Here is a 20,195-nt window from a genome sequence, read left to right as displayed (position 1 = left end):
TCCACACTAAAACATGGCTGCAACCAAGCATAACTGCCAGAGTATTATATTGCAAGAGAAGCTGCTTTTTACTGCAGAACTAAATTTTTTACTTGAATGATAACTGAGCAATTTCAAGGAATAGGATGTGACATTCAGAAAAGTTTCAGAGAAGATGCAGGTTGTTTCAAAAGAAATATATTGTGATTTACTGTTGACATGGAGAAAGTGTCCAGTCACATCCCCATGGTGACTGCAGCAGCTGAACAGCTAGTTAACATTTTAATCATATAAATAATACTTTGCCTTAGAGAATAACTGCCTCAATCCTTAACACTTCTCAACAGAGCTGGGAGAGTTCCAGTAGTTAGTCTATTTTATTCAAATGAGTTTACAGTGCAAATACCGTAGTGCCAATAATAATCATTTCATATACACTTTTAAAAGCATATTAGACCAGTGAAAATTAATTAGAAGCTCTATTTTTCCACCATAATCATTAAGTTGTTTAAGCTAGTCTTACACTCACTGCTTAATATTTGGCAAACATACTACCAAATAAGTTATCATGGAAATTGCCTCTTTGAAGGGGCAAGCTTGTGCTTAAAGGAGTTAGAGTTAACAGCTTTTCAGCCTCAAAGGTTGGTTGTTTTGGTGGGGAATTAGGGGCTTTTGCCACACCATAGAAAGGTAAGTATCATTTAAATAAACTGCTTTAAATAAACTTGTGTAGTGAAATGTAGAAATTAAACAGTGTGGCTTACACCTCAAGGAAGAAGTGTTAGCAGCAGTGCACTATGCTGAACATAATTTGTTCTTTAAAATATATTACTTCATATTTAGATAAATTTTATTTTGTTTAATACTAAGGTTGGGGCTACTGGACATAAATTTTCTTTTGTGCTTTGACAGCACAGCAGTAGTGAGCTTTATAAATGCAGTAATAAGATAACCATGACATAAGGTTAAAATAGAAAGGTAACTGAGAATTTTGATCCTGCAGCAAGCATTGTGCAATACTTAACTGTGCATCCACCCACATGTTAATATTGACATAAGAAAAGACAGTATTTGCCTTAATAACTAAAGCAATACATAAACATTTTGGCTTTAAGCAAAGAATTCCCCACTTCTGTAGGCTCAGGCAGATGCAGCTATTTAACTGAAGTCCCTGTTAGTAAGGACAAGGGGAGCCACCAGGGTCCAAAGGTAGAGAAGGAGACAAACCCAGCTGGAGGTTATCTTCACCCACACGGCTGGCCACTTACTTGTCATTGTTTTAAAATCCGCATCAGGGCTGAAAAGCAAAGAAATAAGTTATTAGATTTAGAAGATGCTTTCCTCTATTCCTTCTATTTCTCAAATCAACTTGAAATTCAGAGAACTCCTGGACACTCCAGTATCAGGGCCTTTGTGCCAGACTGGTGAGACAGCCAGCAGTTTCCCATGGCTCCTTGGGCCTTTTGCTCTCTATTCCACTTTCAAACTAGATTGGCTTGCATACACTGATGTGCTGTTCTTAAAAGTCTTCCAGTGAGCTGTGCAATGGACTCTTGCTAGCTGCTGCTCCACAAGCATATTTGTTAATTTACACAATGTAGCAGTTGTGGGAAAAGTTATTGTAAGCTGCAAAAGCTGAGGGGATGTCCAAGCACTCCCAGCAGATCTGGGGAAACATCTCTTTAAGCAGCATGTCCCTGCATAGCTTTCCCAGACTGACAGAGCCAGTAGGATTGGCTTATGGCTAGCCTGAGACAGGCTCCCAGGAGACCACTTTTCTTGTATGTAGATTATCTTATATGTATCCTTCCTGCTGCTTGCATCGCAGAGTTTGGTAAGCACACTTAACACCTTTGCAGAAGAGGCACTCCACTAGGAGCACAATGATTTTTTGTCTTTTTATGCAGGTTTTTTTATATCCTTAATTCAGCAACTCAAAAATGACAAGCCACAACTAATGTAACTGGCACAGGGACAGCACCTTAATCAGCTTGTCAGGAGTAGCCTGAGCAAGAGCTTCCCATCCTCCTAGAAATGCTGGCAAGGGCATGCAACTTGTCAATTTCTGTCTTGCTCCTACCTGTACCAGTTTGTGAGTGTCATCATGATGTAAAGAGAGGCAAGAAAGAGCATGAAGTGAAAGAAGGCATAGTTGTACTGAACACCATCTTTTTCATTATCCACGACACGGCGCACTTCTCCTTCCTCTGCAGCCCCGCTGCCTGCTCCCCCAGCCTCCTCCAGAATGGCACTATCACTCGCAGACAGAGTCAGTTTGTTCACTTGGCTGTTACTTGAAGAGCGAATACTGCAGCGTAACCCAAAGAAAAACATGGTCAAAAACTCCCTTTTCAAGTAGCTACGTTTGCTAATAAAACAAGAAGCGGATGGCAGTGAAAGTCAGAACTAGCAAATAACACTGGTGAAGTCCATCTGAAAACCACAAAGATGCTCCTTACATCTGAGCTTTTGTTAAAACAAACAAAACCAACACAGCAGTTCTAGTCCAGGCCTTGTACTACATTTTGCTGTGTTATGGAGCTGGGCAATAAAGCTTATGGTCGTCCACAAAACAGAATGCAGTTTTTTTAGTTGTATTGGGCCTGAGACCACAGTATATGAACAAAGCAGGTATTTTTACTGGGCCACAGTCAAATGAGAAAGACAGACAAACCCCAGTCGTTTACTATTTGATAGCAGTGCAGATCCTACCTGGAATACAGGAGGCAGAAGACAAATATAACCAATCCAACAATACTCTGGGCATCCCACCACTGCAGGGACTTGGGTGGAGCTGGAGTAGCAGGTATGACAGTGGTATTTGCTGAAGCAATTGTAGGTGTAGCTATCTGAGTAATGATGTTCAGCAAACTTGGGTTACAGTTCCGTTCTGAAAGGAATTTTGAGGCAAATTAAGACTAGATGAGCTTCAACAGCTTCAGTTAAGGCAGAAGTTTATAGTTTACCATTCCCTTTAACTGCTCATCTCTGATTCCCTATAGGTAACAACAGCACGCAATGTCTTTTCCCCTTCTTGTGAGTTAGGCAATGTTTTATTATTTAAATAAAGAAATCAGAATATCTGATTTATTTCCTTTCTCTTCACAAAAAGACCAGTTTAGTTCTAGAAAGAGACAAACTGACATTTCACAGTTAAGATAGAATCTAATGAAAAAGTAAAGCTATCTAGACAGAAGATCAGCAGTCCTCACGCAGTGATCTGTACTGAGTCACACCAATGATTTCACACTAATACATGTTACACAGAACAAATCTGTTGCTTACCAGGCTCGTTGGACATGGCTGACCAAGTGAGATACATGGTGTAAAGAGTAATAATAGAGGACTGGAGGAGGCCAGATCGAGGCTGATATTCCTGTTGAAAGACAAGCCGACATAAAAAGGGCAGTTTCTACCTGTAGTTAAATGAATGCCTATGAATTTCAGTTTTCAGAAATGCTTTGGGCTTCATACAGTTTTAAAAAAAACAGGAGTAATAACACTTACAGTAATATAATTCACAGAACAAGCAACTCAAACACAAAGCAGGACTAAAGAAACCAAACCCAGATCTTCTGTGCTCAAGACTCAGTTACAGATTTTTCCTGAGATAACCCCAACTTGCTTAACAGTTTTGTGGATATGAACGTAGTATGCAATTTGGAGCACTACCAGTTTAGAATCAAGTAACATGAAAGCTATTCCATTCTTATATTGCTTTTTCCCTTATGGGTTCTTTGTTCTGCCAGCACGTTCACCAATAAAGCCATGCCAGCAATGATGCCCATGGAAATTTAACTTCAAAACAACGTTAGCAAAAATAATAATAAAAAAAAAAAAGCCTATCTTCAGGAAACACATCACTACAGAATGCATTGGTCTCAGAGCTTCTTTTTTTTTTTTTTTTTTTTTTTAAACACAATTAATCTATATTCCTTAAATATCCCCAGCTAGCATTGTTATGATAGCCAAGCATTAGAATTCTGCCTGGCTGCATTGGTATGACACCCTTCTTACTTTCTTGCTTTGTATACCAGAATAAAAGAAAGAAAAGCAGTACCTGAACTTTTGGAATGATGGAAACAACAGATACAGCAAAGCACAGGATCATATTAAAGCTTATGAAGAATTTGTTTTCAGTGCAATCCTCAGGTGTTGTATAGAAAACATAAAAGAGCACAACAAAAACCACTGACAAGCCATAGAACAAGCTTGTACAGGACAGCAGAGCTGGAGGGAGGAAAAAAAACTATTAGAATAAAGACAAAGCTTTAACAGTACATCTAGGGTGATTTAAAGGTTAACTATCAGTAAAGGGACCATCCCCCTCCCTCACTTCCAAACCTGGTTAAGAAAGCTAGAGTAGCAGAAGGCATTTTTATTAAATGTAGCCAACGTGGCCAGATGCCTGCTTTGGTTCTCTAGGCAGCGTGGCTCAGAGAAAAGCCAGTGCTTTCATCAGGGGAACAAGATCTGTTTTCTGGATGCAGTTCAGCTGGTCAAAAGCCAGAGTGTCAAAAAGGACAGCACTTTCTGCACACTTCCCATGGGCTGAAGGCCAGCGTTTACATTTTCATTCTTGTATGTTCTTGATATGAAGCTAGAGCATGCTGTTACAGCATTGACATCTATGAACAAAGAACCACAACTATTAGCATTAATTTCAGGAGAGAAGTTAGCGACGTGCCAAGGCACTGCAGCCACAATCACTGACATAACTGACCTTCTGAGTCAACAAGGTGATAAAACAAAGAACTGAAGAGAACCAGGCTGCTAGCTCGGCACTCACACTGCAGACTGGACAAGTTAAGCATTGTTTATTATGACTGTCAGATCTGCTAGTCACAAGCCTAGAATATTTGGCATTTTATTTAATGAAAAAAAGGCAACTCCGGTTATTAATTCCAAATGTTTACAGCAGTGACTCATGAAGACTGTATAGTATAATACTAAGATATGTTTGCAAAGTAGTACATGATATTCTGCAGACTCCTGACCAGCCAAAACAAATCCCCGCCAGTTTAAGATTCCTACCTGCATACCAACACTTAGAATTTCCCTCCTCCATTCTCCCAACCCAGCTCTCATTCCAGGAGTGAGCAAAGTCCACAAGAAACACCAACTGGATAAGAATGAAGCAGAAGGCTCCGCAAACACCAATAGCAAACCAGGCTAGAAAAAGGAGTAACAAAACAAGCTTTATTGTCATCATTTACATGCTAAGCCAGGAAAAAGGATAAAAGCTACTTCTACTCCAGACAATTAACAAAAAACCCCAAAACTATATACTAACCTATTCACTTTGGCCTCTGTCCTGCAGAAGCATGCAAGGAGACTGCTATTTCAAGCATGACTACAGTAGCTGATAGGCATGGAAATGTTTAGCCCAAGGTGTTGAATGAATTTAAGATCTAACACGAGACATGTTTGTGTACATTGTAATGCCACATTTATCTGAGGCTCAACAACTCTCTTGAGGTTCCTGTAATGTGGCCAGACAGTAAAAATATCTTGCAGAGATTTCTCAGAGACTCTAGGGCATTATTTTGCATTAATCACAGTCAGCATTCTGAGATGCCTCCAATCAAAACCACATCAGAAGTCTCTTCCCAGAAGCTGACATAACAGAGTACTGAATTAGTAATACATAGCACCTATGCACTTGGAAGAGATTGTTTACTGCCATTAATTCAGTTGATCACCATAACATTATTAAGAAGTAGGACAGAACCTATGTTTTCTACAACGTAACTTCCACTATCACAACTAGAGCCCAGGAAGCCTGTGATAAAGTTTGGGTTTACTAAACAGAATTTTATGATTTTGATTTAACTGTACCTCTTGTGAAAGGCCCTTCAGGAATGTAAAATGCTCCGACCATGATGCCCACAATGGCAGCTATTTTGAAGAACCAGAACCTTTAGAAGAAGAAAGTTGAAAGCATGGGTATTACTCTGCATACAACATTCAAGTTTTACAAGATCTGCAAGCAGCCCACTATGCACAGATGAATGCCTAAGAAATAAAGCAAGAAGTTTTGTGTAGTGGGATTAGAAGTAAACAAGTTCACTAAATTGGGGAAAAAAGGGTAAATGCAGCATTGCACCTAGGGCAACAGGAAGGGCTGGGAGCCCACAGGCTAAAGGGTTCTGGCACAGGAGCTCCTGCCCCAACCAAATAGACATGAGTCAGCAGCACATCCTCACTGGGAGGAAGGCTAACTCTGCACCATTAAGTTTGGAGAAGGGAGAAGCAAGATCTAATTATTGCGTTCAACGGTCTGAAGAAAGGTGTTAAGGCCTTGCACTGCATGCAGACTCTTCTGACTGAGTCAGACTGGCCCGTGAATAACCCAGCAAATGCAGACAGCACAAGGAAGGGGATACATAATAAACAATATCCAGCATCTCTGCTGAAACACAGAGAAGATGATCACCTCCTTTTTGTGTTAGCAGTGATGCTTAGCTTCCCATTACACTGATTAAGTTACACAAACAGGAAGCCTTTTAAAAGACTTAAGTATACTCTTTATCCAGTTCCAAGGAAAGGTCAAACCATCAACATATACTCAAACAATTTCTTTGTTGAATACAATGGCAAACTTGAGAAGGAAAGAAGTTAGAAGACCAGACGGCCAGCTTACAGACATACCCATTGTGCACCGCAGCTCTTGGATCATTACTTGTTTTCACAGCTATCATGAGCAGAGAGAAGGCAAAGAAAAACACCGCCATGGCAAAGCTGATTCGGTAGACAGCTCTGTATCCAACAAACACATCACAGCTGACAAAGCCATTCAGATGTGGGATCCGAGTGTGAAGCCCCTCATCACAAAATCCAGGTACCTGAGTAAATGAGCAAAGACAAATTTAGCTGTGAACTCACTTCTGTATTTGCAATTACATTCTTTAAGCTTTCTAACAGCTATGGTTCCCAGTCAGCTCTCCTCTGGAAAATCTGTCACAAAATACTTTCTGCTCAGCCACCCTGCACAGACCTTACGGCCATTTTTCTTTCTCCAGGTCACCACTACAAGCATTCAAAACATTCAGAAAGATTAAGATGGAAAGCTGCAGATGTTGGCAGTAACGCCTGAGAAGCGTCAGGCCTGGTTGAGTTTCAGTTTCATAAATGAAGGGACCCTCCCACGTCAGGAAGCACATTTAGGTGTTGTGCCTCCTTTGTGTTCCATTCCAAGTAAAACCAATCAACAGCCATTTGCACAAACTCCAGATACGCAAACAGTAAACAAGAGATTTTCTTCTCCATACCTTTTTCAGCTGTTCCTCCATCCCCGGTGCCAGCATAATGCAGGCAACAGCCGTGCTAAGGAGGAGGAGGAGGGCATAGATGAGGCGCGTCACGGTGGAGTTCTTGCTGTTGGGACAGCATCGGCACAGCAGGCAGGAGGCACCGCCGCACAGACAGGGAATCTGAAGAAACACAAACGCTGAGCGCGCTGCCTGGGGGCTGGGGTCGGCTGTGCAACCACACCGGGACGGGAACAGCTCCACTCGCAATGGGGTCACGCTCGGTCCGCGGTTCTGAGCGACCCCGCGTTTGGTACGGCCCCATACGACACGATCCGGGCTCCCTCTGCCCCACAGCCCTGCGGTTCGCTACCTCCCGGCGTCCGCTCCACCCCAGGGAGCAAAATCCGGGCCGCGGTCCCTGACGAGGCCAGACCTCCGCCCACCAGACTCGCCCCGCAAACCCTCTTCACCTCGAGACCCCCGCCGCCATAGCTACAGTTGAGGGAAGGAAAACCGACCGGAATGGAGCGGGGTCGAGCTGCCCCGCCGCCACTCACCCAGCTGGCCAAGGAGCAAACCCCCAGCACCGCCCCCATGGCGCCGCCGCCACCACCGGACCCGCCGGCCACTTCCTGCTTCCGCCCTCAGACCGGGCGTCAGGTGACCGCCCCCTGTGCCTCCGCCGCCTCTCATTGGCTATGCCCTCCATGCCGCTCGCCAATAGGATGGAGCCGCGGGCGGAAAGATCGGAACGGCCAGCCAAGGGCAAAAGGAATTGGGGGGGTGGTGGTGGGGGCATTTGAACTGTTCGTTCTTGAGAGGCTATAAGGAGCAAGGCGCTGATTGGTTGAAAGGCTTAGGTTTTGAGTGATTCTATTAGCAAAATAACCAACGAGAGAGACTGATCGCCGTGAGGAAGGTGATTGGCATTTCTCGTAGCCATTCAGTACCTCTCTCTCCCTGAGGCCACAGGGGGCGCTCGGGCTCGCCGTGGTTGCCACGGCAGCCGCCATGGCGGCGGGCCTTCCGGTGGGGCTCTCCTCTGGGCCCTGGGTCCGGGCTGGGTCTGGGTCCTCGGGGAGAAACAGCCTGGTGTGGGAGCAAGGCGCATGGCTGAGAGGTGGCTATGAGGGCGTAACAGCGGGAGAGTGACAAAAGTTTACTCTCAAGCTTCGGAAAGCCTCAGGAAGTCCTTAATTAGTGTCAGCGTTGCGAAATGGCGGAGGTCGGGGTTGGAGCGAGCAGCTGGGCTGCAGGATGTCTGTGATCCCAGCTGCTGCACGTCGCTAAGCCTGCTTCCATCTCCGTGACAAAGAGTTAGGATGACAGCTTTACTGCCGCCCAAAATGCCAAGGCAGAAAGCAGGCAGTAAAACTGACGCTTGTTTTCCACAGCGGCTCTAACGCTTGGAGCGTGTGAGTTGTGTTAGCAGTACCATCCCCTGTGTCAGCCTCACTCGTGAAGGCGTACAGGCTTCTTTCAGAAAGAGATCACGCCGTAAATCACTGAAATTGTGTTTCCTTCAGATCATATTGAGCCTTATTATTAACACATCGTCCCTTCTGGGTGCAGCAGCTGGATGCGTAAGAAGGCTTTTACCACATCCCTGATATTTCACTGTCTGTGCACGTGAATGTGTGCATAATAAAGGCGGAGTCCAAAATTCTGTGTTCCCAGTTGTCTTGGATAGATCACTTCCTAAGTGCATTACCAGCACAGGGATGAAGCTTGGCTAAATCCTGAGGCTTATAGTGTTTTTTTTACAGGAAATACCTGTCCAGTAGAGTTGTTGAGTGCAGTGAGATCTTCCACTGAATTGTGCAAAGAAAAGATAGAGAGTACAGATAGAAGGCTCTCTCCTTCGGCTGTCAGTGTAACAAGGTTTCTAAGTGCTCGTTTTGCCTCCCCACAAAAATACCCCTCTGATTCTGTGTAACATTATCTCAAAGCGTGCACTTTTAACAGGAGATAAGGATGAAGTCAGCCTGGTTGCTGTCAGCTATGGGAACGAGACAGGATATGGCAGGAGGTTATCCTCGTTTTACAAAAATACCCTGCTCTGGTGCATTAATCACTTCTGACAGCAGAATAAAGAATAAGAATTCCTTACATATGTTATATCTCATTAATACCTATATGTTTGTTGTTTGAAGTACCTAGAATTTTTTTTTTCCCTCCAAATTAGGTGGTATTTAAAAGTACTGTGTCAGATAGAGTCATTTGAAAGTACTTCTCTGCAGTTCTTTGTGCAGCTGAGCTAATAGGAGAATGTCACTCAAACTTGTGCGTTAGTGCTATTCTTGTTAATCTCAAGGGTCTCCCTTTCATGATAACAAAAATGCTGAACTTTCCCTGGTGCTCCTTGGAGTATTCAAGGGTTCCTGCTCTGCATGGGATGTGTTTTTGCAAGCAACAGATCCAGGTTATAATTAAATGATCCTTTGACTGGCCAGAATCTGTCAGGCAGTGTTTACCTAAGTGACCTGAAATTAGAATGTCTGGGTCAAATCATCTGTAAGATTTTAAAAGAGATGTATGTAATCTGTGTTTTTTGCAGTAGTGCTGCTTTGACCTGTATAGAGGTTTAAATGTCTTCCTGCACACTGGACTGCATAAACTTTGGAGTTTTGAGATATTGGTGTCAGCTTTCTAATAAAACCCATCTAATTATTGCACTTCTGTGAAATGTTTAGCTTTAAACAGTGCTCTGAACTGTGCTTTTAACTGTGATTGGATCTCCAGGGCATGAAGGGTTTCAGATTTTTTTTTATGGGGAACTATTTTTGCAGCTCTTTAGTTCAGACTTTGGGTTGAGCACAGATCTTAAACTGCACTTTCAAAGTAGCCGTCAAAGTCCCCCATCTCTGAGGAAGTCAGCGATTAGATAACAGTGCAGCACTGTCACAGCTGAAACCACTTGCAGTTAAGTTAGTCTTTACTTGGATAGAGTTAATAGTTCTACAAAGTCATTACATTCTAGCAGGGTAGAAAGTCGTCCCAAGTATAAATATCATTAAGTTTATGGAGCTCTGAGGCCACTTTCGATGGGGCATGTTTTTATCACACACCACTGATGCAGGTATGTATTCATCGCTAACACACAAAGGCCATCAAGTGCTACTTGCTGCAGTTGCCCCTGCAGTGGGAGACCAGCAAAGTCAACCTAGTCCACACTGTTGAGCTTTCAAATATGCAGGCTTCTTTTCTCCTCAGTCATCTGCTCACGATTTTATAGTTTTCATCTTCTCTTGACTGAATGCATTGTGACTGCATTAACACCTGCCTCTGCTCTTCTTAGACTATTTTCCTATCATGTCATGGACACATGAGTCATCTTATTTGTGATCCGCTGAGCTGAGTGAGAGTCATAGTAACGCTGTGTGCTTCAAGGCCATTAGTAACGCTGCTAAAACTTGCATAATATATTCTTCTGTGTCTAAATCCCTAAGAGATTGAATAACTGTTTTCTTTTTCACCCCAAGTGACTATGTGACTGTATGAGTCACTCCTGCTACGATAGAAGAATTGTAATCCTTGTGCCTTTCCAGTTTTCTTTGGCCAGAAATTTATTTTATAGGACACCTCCGTTCAATCTCTCTGTTCCAAGTCCTTATATGTCCCCAGAAATATTTTCACTGACTTCGGTTCTCTTCAGATCATGTGCTTTGGTTTGGAAACTGCTTTAAGTTATTGGTAAAACAGATGGAGAAATGTTCATCTTTATCCAGTGATATTACTGAGCTATTTCATTACTTATGGAAGCAGTAGTGAAACTTAAATATTTTGAGAAGCATTTAAATGACAGCAACAATAAAAAAAAAGAAAGGTTATTGTAATTATTAAATATATATATATATATGCTGGAGGGAATATTTTGTACAAAAGATCTGCAGTGACAGCTGTGAATGAACCATGAGAAGGACTAGCAACAGATGGCTGGTAAAAAGGAGGACAAAGTGAAAGGTGTCCTTTTGTAATAAATGAACATGATATCCCTGCAAGCAGCATGGGATGTTGCCCTTTGGGGAACAGGATCTTGCACAGAAGGGCCATCGCAGCTCTTGCAAGCCCTCTGGGGCAGCTAGAGCCCTGCTCCGACTCTGCTGCTAGCAGCTGTCCCAGGAGGAGCCTAAGAGAGCAGCTGCTGGAGCTGGGCTGATGTCCCATCCCTGCAAGTGAAACTGTGTTAGCCACACAGAGCCAGGTGTCAGCTCCCTGCTCCTAGCAGGGCTGAGCTGGGCTTGGTTTTGCTGGTAGAGCACCTCGAACTGTGCAGGGCATCAGAGGTCCTGCTTTTAAGTAGCCATTTCAAAAGTGGATAGACACAAAACAAGTTGATCTCTTATTTGAGCACTGCACACGCAGGCTTACCAACATTGCCTGATTTATCACTTCAAATATTTTTTTTTTTAATTTTTCCTCTCCTGATGTATAATTTTCATTAGACCAAGACTTCCCTCTCTCTGTGACCCCATCTCCCGCACGAAGCCCACACTGAAGTCCAGCTGGGCAGCCCTATTGGGTCAGCGATCGCCGTGTCACAACATCCAGCGAAACACCAGGGGCAGGAAAAGTCAGGAATTTCTGGGTTTAATCCTGCCTATAGCAGCGATGAGCTGTGCAGCTTCAGGTGAGCTACAGGACCATTCGAGTCAGTATGTGAGAAAGAGGCAAATCCCAGCACCATGCCTGCTCATTTTCCCAGGGAGGGAACTCAGAGCCCAGATGAGCAGCTGCTGCTGGGACATTACTTGGGGCACAGCCTCACAGTGTGAGCAGCTGCGCAGTGGGGCTGGGAGCCAGCATGCAGAAGCATACAGCCTAACCAGGGCTGTCCTCAGCACGGTCTGAGCTGAGTTAGCCACCCGAGTGTTGCCTTTAAAGTCAGATGAGTGCCTGACCCAGTCTCTTCTCACAATAAAGAGCAGTGTGGGATCATGCCGGCCACAGACGTTTCTTTTAGCTGGTGTTTGCCTTCCTTTTCTCCTGTTTCCCACACCGGTGTTTCTGCTTTTCAAGATGAGGTTCTGAAACTAGCGAGATGTTGCTTTATCATCAATCTTTGACATCATGTGAATCCTCCCAGAATGCCAGCTGACATTTCAGAGGTTGCATTTTTGCACTTGAGCCAGGATGCAGTTAGCATGTAACAGTGGCTTCTTATGTTGTTGCATTTTTAATTTTTTTTTTTTTTTTTAAGAAGAGAAAAAAGTTCCTTCCTCTTGAGTCTCCAGCAGAGACTGTTTCTCCTTGGGGAAGGAGTTCACATGATCATATAGATGCGTCAGATAAAATCCCTTCCCACGTTTGATATTTGCTAAGTTGAATGATTGTTATTCCAAGCCAATAGCTGGAATGGCTGTGATTTAACATCCAAAGCTTTTTTTTTTTTTTTTTTTCCTTTGGTTCACAAGCATTAAAGAAATGAAATGCAAAAATGAAATCCTTCAGCTTGGACTCATTAACCAAACACCACGCTATCTACGCAAATATTTCTCCCTATTTGTTTGTTTAAAGCTGGCCAAGAGTCAGGCTGTGAGTTCCAGAAATACTTTTCAAGATAACAGAAATGGGCATCCGAATCCAAAAGGAATTCTGTATTTAGAAATTCTGGAATACTACAGGCGGGGTGGCTCTGCTGTTAACTATTTTCTGGTTGCTCTGAATCTCCGTGGCTTTGGAAAGTGAGTCATGACATTCTTCATTATAGAAATGTTTTTCCCATTGTAGATGATTTTAAAAAATACATACCCCAGGGGAATCTAATAATACAATACCCATCTCTAGTCACATTGTTGCTTTCAATAGGGCTTTGCTTGAGAGAGACTAAATCAAGCCATTTCCCACGGGCAGCACAGGGCAAGAGCTGTCAAGGCTCAGCACTCCCAGAGCCCACGTGCACTCGGTGCAGAAGCAGCACCCAGCCTAATGCTTGGGACAGCAGGAACCGAGTGGTGCATGTTGGTTTATCAAGGCAGCCCTAAGACTGGCCTCCTGCTGCAGAGCATGCTTGGGAACACCAGGCCTTCGCTAGAAGTTCACATGAATTCAAGCTTACAGGGTGAGTTACTGCAGCATTCAGTGGACACAGAAAGCAAGAGCAAGGCACCTTGCAGGTCTTGGCTTCCACTGGCATTTCAGTGTCAGAATGGTGCTCCTCTAATATAAGTAGTAGCTCAGTTCCAAATTTACTGTTCTTGAGAGGTAATGAGAGATGATTTTTTTTTTTTTTTTTGGTCAGACTCTATGAATTGCTTAAAAGATTTGTTAATACAGCTCTATTTATTACCGTGTTTTTAGGAACTCATGCAAAGTCCCGTGCCTTGACAGCCAGCAACGCAGCTCTCACAGGTATCTCCACAGCTGTTTGTCCAAAGATGTATTTGGGATTAACTTCATGCAACAGCCATCAAAGCGAAACAGAACTGGGTGTGCTGCTGTCAGTGTGGATGTGGAGTTCTCCGTGGTTGTGGTGAACTCTGCTCATTATCTGCAGGGACTGAAATTTGGTTTGTTTTTTATGCTTAGGAGCCAGAGAAAGCTAAGGTATTGCTTAACTGAAGAGCCATTGTTTACTGTTAATAAAATTGACACGTTCCGTATGGCACAGACATGCTATCACATCTTGGCATCAGTAACAGGAGGAATTATTCTGCCTGGCTTGCAGTCTTTTCTTCATTGTAAAAAGACAGTAATTAGCCAGCTTGGAACTAAATGAACCCAACTGAAAAAGCTGATTGATGAGAAATGACTCCTGACTGCTTCCCAAACATATCTGGTTTGGATGCCATCACTGGCAGCGCTGATGCCAGCACCAGGTCGTGGCTCCTGCTGGGCAGTATCCAAAGCCAGTAGTCAGTGTTCAATGGTTTGGTCTCTGGTGGAGTCCCAGCTTGAAGGAGTGATGAACGAACAGCGATAAGCACACTGTAAACCCTGCCAAAATGACCCATTTACATGACAAAGTTGGTATGTTGTAAATTATGATAAATCTAGAGCACGCAAGCCACTCCACATTAATTCTTGGGGTAAAGATCATGCAGTGGCTTACTTCAAATTAGGAGTTACTTTGCATGAGGTTCCTCCATACAGTGTGGCTATCAGTCAGTGTGTGATAACTCCCTTTACAGCCCCAATACACCAAATTTTCCACATGTGCATGTCTTTGGGCCAGGCTGTCATCATGCAGCAAGCTGTCATTCCCAGGGCCAGAAAGATGACAAATATGTTCCTCCAGCTTTTCCATATCAAGTTCATGAAGTCTCTCATTTTGTATTTTAAATTTATCTAGTAAACCGCAAATTGTTGGTTCTGTTGTTTTGTTGTTGTTGTTTTGTCTCTTTCTGCAAATGAAGCATGGGATCTGTTATTCCATTTATCCTTTTTCTCAGCACTGCACAATTTTTCATTACCCAGTGAGGGAACAGTTTGCAAACTTGCTTGTGGCCTTCTGCATCCAGATCAGGAGCAGTGCGTGCAGAGCTGCTGCAGAGCTGAGGATGAACTTCCCATGGTGATGAAGAGGCACGAAGGAATGTTTCTAAGTGCCCAGCTGCCTGCATTCTTGTTCAGCACATTCCTTAAAGACTGCTGAGATGTAATTGTATTAGTAATGATATGTTACAGTGCCTCGAGACCTGGATAAATAACTAATGAGGCATCTTAGTCAAAATAAAAAAGATTTTCCCTCCTGGTTCCTCTGTTTGAACACTCATTTCTGCAGGAAGGCATGCAGTGCCACTGGAAAGCACACACCTCCTGTCCAAACACCACGATGCCTGCAGGTTGCCATAGCAATGAGGAGAGCTGAGGCCATTTGGGGCTGTAATTCTGCAACGCACGCAGCAGTGAGGTGCCACATCCCCGTGCTCAGCACTGGTCAGGCTCCAGCAGCCACATCCAGCCTGGGAAGGGTGTTTCACAGACACTGAGCCTGTTGTGCAGGCTGAATCCCTGAATGTGCCTTCACAGCATGGCCAAATAGTTCCCAGATAACACCATGGCTGTCACACCTGTGGTTGCAACATACCTGGTCACAAACGGATATATGGTTTGAGTGTACGGCTTGAGAAAGTTGGTGTCTATTTAAACACCATTGCTAGACTGTGCTTGCAATGGACAGTCTAAATAAAGATACTCAATGCTTTATCAGGCCAAGTTTTACAAAGCAGAAAACCACTACTTGAGAGTTGGCACGAAAGGAAATGATTGAATCCCCAGAAGCGAGTGACAGCTGGGAACTGCATGAAAACAGCAAACGCTCTGCCCAGAAAGCTCTAGTCCTGCATAAAAGTGAAAACTTCACCCCACTGGAAAAAAAAAACAAACCAAACAGCCCAACTCTGGGAGAGGGAAAGGATCTGAAACAGATACAGCAAATATACCCAGAGCTGATGGTAAGGAACTAGAAGATGCATTTTCTCCTAAAAGTGCAGCATCCTTGTAAGACTTGAAGAAATACCTGTGCATTATACTTAGCTACAACATTAAGACAATAACAATGATTAGAATTTTTCCTATCTCTCTTCATACCACATGTTTAAAAGATGACATAGCACAGACAGAATATTTTGTTCCCTGTCCAGAACACGGAGCCTTCTTGGAGCAAATCGCAGGGACACTGTGCCTCCTGCTCCCAGCCCTGGCGGCCTCCAAAGGAGCTAATCCCACCCTGCCCGAGGGCAGGGGATGGTCAGGACATGGGAATGGCTTTGCTGAGCTCACCCTGCCAGCTGCACCAGCTGCTGCTCAACAAAAAGGCATCCAGCCCCTGCACCCCTTCTCCATTTGACAGAATGCAGGGACCTGCACCAGGAGAGCAGCTGAAGCTTTTCCTGCCCTGAGGTGTGGTGTGGGTGCACAGGGCAAAGCCTGAGGTCAGCAGCCCTTTGCCTCACAACGGGACCAGCCAGCACCCCGTTCTGAGCCCTGCAACAAAACCACGTGCAAGCACAAGTAAGGATCAAAACATTTACAGGCCTTCTGCACATCTGCAGCAGGAATCTTTGTCTGGCTGCCTAACACCATGAAACGATGTGATGGTTGGGCACCTTTAACAAATCTTCTTCAGAGCTGGCAGAGATGACTTCTCACCTCTTAGCACACCCCTTTCTCCAGAAGTTAGAAGTGCAGGTGCCAACCCAGCCTGCTGCCTGTGCCCATGCAGCTGTCCCATGCAGCAGGAACGGAGGGACAAAAGGAAGGAACGCCTCTGAGGGACACCTGCTTCCCATGCAGTAACACCTGGGCAGTTGTATCTGCTCATCCCATCGGTTGTTTTTATCCTTTCTGTGTATCCACGCTCTCTGGGCAAGCAGAATGAGCCCTATTTAATACTTGCATGTTTCCCTCTCCTTTCACTGCGATCCACTCCAGTCACAAACAAGAAGGCTTTGGCCAGGGGTATGACTTTCTGGTGAAGCATGTGCTGGATGCATGACCTTTGTGGGTTTATACTGAAGAAGGTTCTGGATTCTTTTAGACAAACAAATCCCTTAGCAAGCAGGATTTATGCTTGTTTTATAGTTTGCTACAGCTGCCATGGTTTCTCCTGCTAGCAGCAGGTAAAGTGCTTCTTCTATAGAGCGTATGGGGGAGACTGCAATGGGCTGGGGGAGCCTCATGGGTAAAACGTGGTATGGGATGGTGCTATCATTGCATAGTCTGACTTTGAGACCTACTTGTATTTGTTGCTGCTGTAAGGAGGTTACCATCCAGTGACTTATTTTGCAAGAGCGTTTGGTTGGAAGGAATTCTGCAGAAATGAGTGGTTCAAGGCTCTCGGCCAAGATTTGCTTTCTGCAAAGGCTTTTAAACAAACTTTGGAGACCAGGGAAAAAAAGAAGAAAAAAAAAGTAAAAAAAAAAAAAGTTTTTTTTTCACTTTCCAAACAGAATGCATTCCCTAGGGGGAAAAAAAAAGTCATCTGGGGCTGCAGGTCCAATCTGTGATCCCATTGGGGTGAGCCCTCAGAGAAGCCTGGCTCAGCGGGCAGAGATAACATTTTGCAGTGGCTGGGAAGGGCTGAGAGCAGCTCATGAAGTGAAATTGCCCAGAAGCACTGCACAGCCTCTCACTTTGCACTGCAAAGCTTTATCATCTCTGCACAGATTACTGGAGCCAAAAATAGCTGCAGCTCAAAGAAAACAGTTTTTGAGCACGCTTTGCCCTGCTGGCACGGCAGCCCCCCATCCAGCCACGCTGCCCAGCACCAGCCTGGGCTCCAGGTCCTGGGGGAGCTGCGCTAATGAGCTTGGCCTCGTTAAGGTTTTTCTGAGTCCCACTTCTTGATGACGAACCTTTCTGGGTTAACAACTTCTGTAACAACAAAATTGGTCTGAACGTGGATAACTCATTGAGACACAGCAACACCCGGTCGCCTTAATCTACTGCAAAGTGTCCTTCCTGTGGCAGTGAAAAGAGAGCTTGGCACTGATTCTGCTTCACCTGCTGGTGTCTCTTCTTCTCATGACTCTAAGTGCAAGATGTAACTGGATGGCTTGAAACATCTGCACTTGCCTGAGAGAGCCCAGCAGACCGTTGGAATATGCCTTGCATTTTTCAGTCCAAGGTTTATTTAAAGCGTTTGTTTTTGGGGGTGGAAGTCTTGAAAAAATCAGCGCACATTTTTTCCATGTCTAACTTGTGCCATTCCCCATTTCCTGGCGATCTCGATGACATCAAGTAACACGGACAGCTCAGCACCTGGGAAACACCATGGAAAGCTGTGCTTGCACAAGGAGGCTCAGCCATGCAGGAGGAGGGCTGCAGCAGCACTGCCTTAGGAGGGACACGGGGCTCAGGCTGCGAAATGGTCAGGTGAGAAGCAGGTCAGAGCCTCCTGCTGCAGTGACAGCTTGGTGCTTGGGTTGGAGCTCCCTGGGCAGACCTTTGTGTTGATGGCTTTCCTCACTGGGACATGCAGAGCGTGACCAGCACCACATTGCTGTTCTGGGGATTGTTTTTTTTCTATGTAAGAATCCTCAGGGATACTCTCAGTTCATCCTGGGTCATGCCCAAGGGATTTCTCTTTGTCCAACTCCTGGGAGCTGTCCCACGGACAATTGCTTGCAGAGCAGTGGATAGGTACCCACATGGCATCACAGTCCCACCCCTTCTTAGTGCCATCTCCATCCCACCCCAATGCAGAGCCTCAAAGAGCCAAAAATATAAAATTACTGCAATCCTGTGCAGACCACCAGCACCAGTACAACAGAGCAAAGCCAAACAACCCCCTGTGCAAAGGCAATGCCATTAATGCCAGCCCAGGACCATGCAGAGTTGCTACATCCAGCACAGCATACAGCAGCTGGATGTAGCAAGAAGCTCCGCCAAGATGAGCAGGTAAATCAGCTGGAGTAAAAGCCATAGGAAAGTACAGAAAGCCACAAAAGGCTGGCTGAGGCTTTAGGTGGGTCTGCTCAACTCTATAGTATAGTCTGCCATCCAAAGTGGGCCATGCCAGGCACCTCTTACTGCAGTGAGCATCCCAGGTGTCTGATGCCAAAGCCTCTGGTATCTCGTACAAAGGACAAGAGATGGGAAACCTTCAGACAAGAGCTGGAGTAGATTTCCAGATAAAAATGACAACTCTCATTTAAAAAGAGCCCGAACGAATACATCAAAAACAATGTATCTTTATTCTAATATTTCCTATATATATATATTTATATTTCCTAAATATATCCTAATATTTATCCTAATATCCTAAGATTTCAGGCAAACTGCAAAATTGTTGGCATCTCATGGTCTATTTTTCCCCTATGGAAAAAAAAAAGATATGCTCTGTAGAAAACACAGTTTAATCCCCAAATGCATTTTTCTGCTTCCAGTGGAAAACATTCAAAAACATTCAAAACATTCAGACCTTGTGGGGGTGGTCCCAGAGGAGGAGAGGCCAGGCAGTGGGGGGGGGAGGGAGTGGAGAGGAAGGGGCTCCTGATGAGTGCTCTGAGATTATGTCCAGGGCCAGGCACGGGGCTGGGAGGTTTGAATACGACAAATAGTAGATATCTCATCTATAATGTCCACATACTGCTCTCCTGAATTTCCAAAGTGCTTTGCTGTTAGCTGCATACTGCATGCATGGCAATGCAACCACCAAGAAAAGGCAGCCTGCACCATTGCTGGCGTGGTGGCGTTTGTATTTCACAAGATCTGGCCTCTAGAGCCTGTGATCCAAGTGTCATCCTTCTGGATCTCATTCAGGTATGAGCTGGACGGAGCACAGAACTCGTCAGCTCCTCTGAGGCAGCTGAGCTGTCCCCGAGGCTGCAGCCACCCCATCTTTTGTGTCTGGAGAGGACCAGCAGCAAGATCCCAGCCATCACCATCGAGTGAGTAATAATGCATGACCCAAAGGGGCTGCAGAGAGATTAGTTTCCGTCAAATGATACTCCCCTAGAAATCAAACCGGCTTCCTGGTGCTGACTGTGAAATAAAATAGAGCAGAATCGAGAGGTGGAGCTATGGGTCAGCGCGGCTGCACGGACTGCGAGGGGATTTTGCCTCGTTGAGATCCTTTCCTTTTCGTCAGTGCCTCCTTGGAGCCGTCAGGGCGTTTCCTGCACAGCTGACTGCTTTTGTTGGTATTTTTATCTCTTCCTGCACGCGATGGCAGGGTGTGGGTATGTGCCACCAGCGGCAGCTTGCAGGCACGCGGCACCGGGCCAAGAGGAGAGGGCTGATGGCAGACAGCAGCAGAAGGGCTCCTGAAGGAGCTGCCTGGTGCCCTGCAAGGTGTCAGGCTGTGTGCTCACCCTACAGTCAGACCTCCCCTGGCTCCAGCCAAGTTTATGCATACTTCTCCCATGTACAAGGCTCATAGCATCCTTACAGCAAAAAAAAAAAAAAATCCTTCATTCTGCTGGCAAAGCAATTAGTCCTAACGAGCCCTGGTTCCAGGTTGGGCCAGCAAAGCAGGAGAAAGCATCTGCCCCACTTGAGTGCTTGCAGCTGTCCACT

General features: G+C 44.9%; 1 protein-coding gene and 1 long non-coding RNA gene across 3 annotated transcripts; one reads left to right on the top strand and one right to left on the bottom strand.

The window, feature by feature from the left end:
- Window positions 1-337: 337 nt before the first annotated feature.
- Window positions 338-7,945, bottom strand: SERINC3 (serine incorporator 3). 2 transcript variants are annotated; one of them, XM_003211978.5, is made up of 10 exons: window positions 7,790-7,945; window positions 7,251-7,412; window positions 6,631-6,824; window positions 5,818-5,897; window positions 5,014-5,151; window positions 4,040-4,209; window positions 3,265-3,355; window positions 2,692-2,869; window positions 2,060-2,287; window positions 338-1,276 (listed from the first exon to the last, which is right to left on the bottom strand). In XM_003211978.5, the coding sequence occupies exons 1-10, from the start codon at window positions 7,826-7,828 to the stop codon at window positions 1,138-1,140; spliced, it is 1,419 nt and encodes a 472-aa protein (XP_003212026.2). In that variant the 5' UTR covers window positions 7,829-7,945; the 3' UTR covers window positions 338-1,137. The 2 variants fall into 2 exon arrangements, with proteins under 2 accessions (XP_003212026.2, XP_085098042.1); XM_085241916.1 differs by having other exon boundaries at window positions 7,703-7,843.
- Window positions 7,946-12,102: 4,157 nt separating this feature from the next.
- Window positions 12,103-14,925, top strand: LOC109370731 (uncharacterized). Its single transcript, XR_004161838.2, has 3 exons — window positions 12,103-13,293; window positions 13,533-13,583; window positions 14,624-14,925. It is a non-coding gene; the product is annotated as an uncharacterized LOC109370731 (long non-coding RNA).
- Window positions 14,926-20,195: the final 5,270 nt, after the last annotated feature.

This window comes from Meleagris gallopavo, chromosome 22 (genome assembly GCF_905368555.1).
Source record: "Meleagris gallopavo chromosome 22, MGAL_WU_HG_1.1, whole genome shotgun sequence".
Taxonomy (NCBI): Eukaryota; Metazoa; Chordata; class Aves; order Galliformes; family Phasianidae; genus Meleagris; species Meleagris gallopavo.
This window is presented reverse-complemented; position numbering and strand designations above follow the sequence as displayed.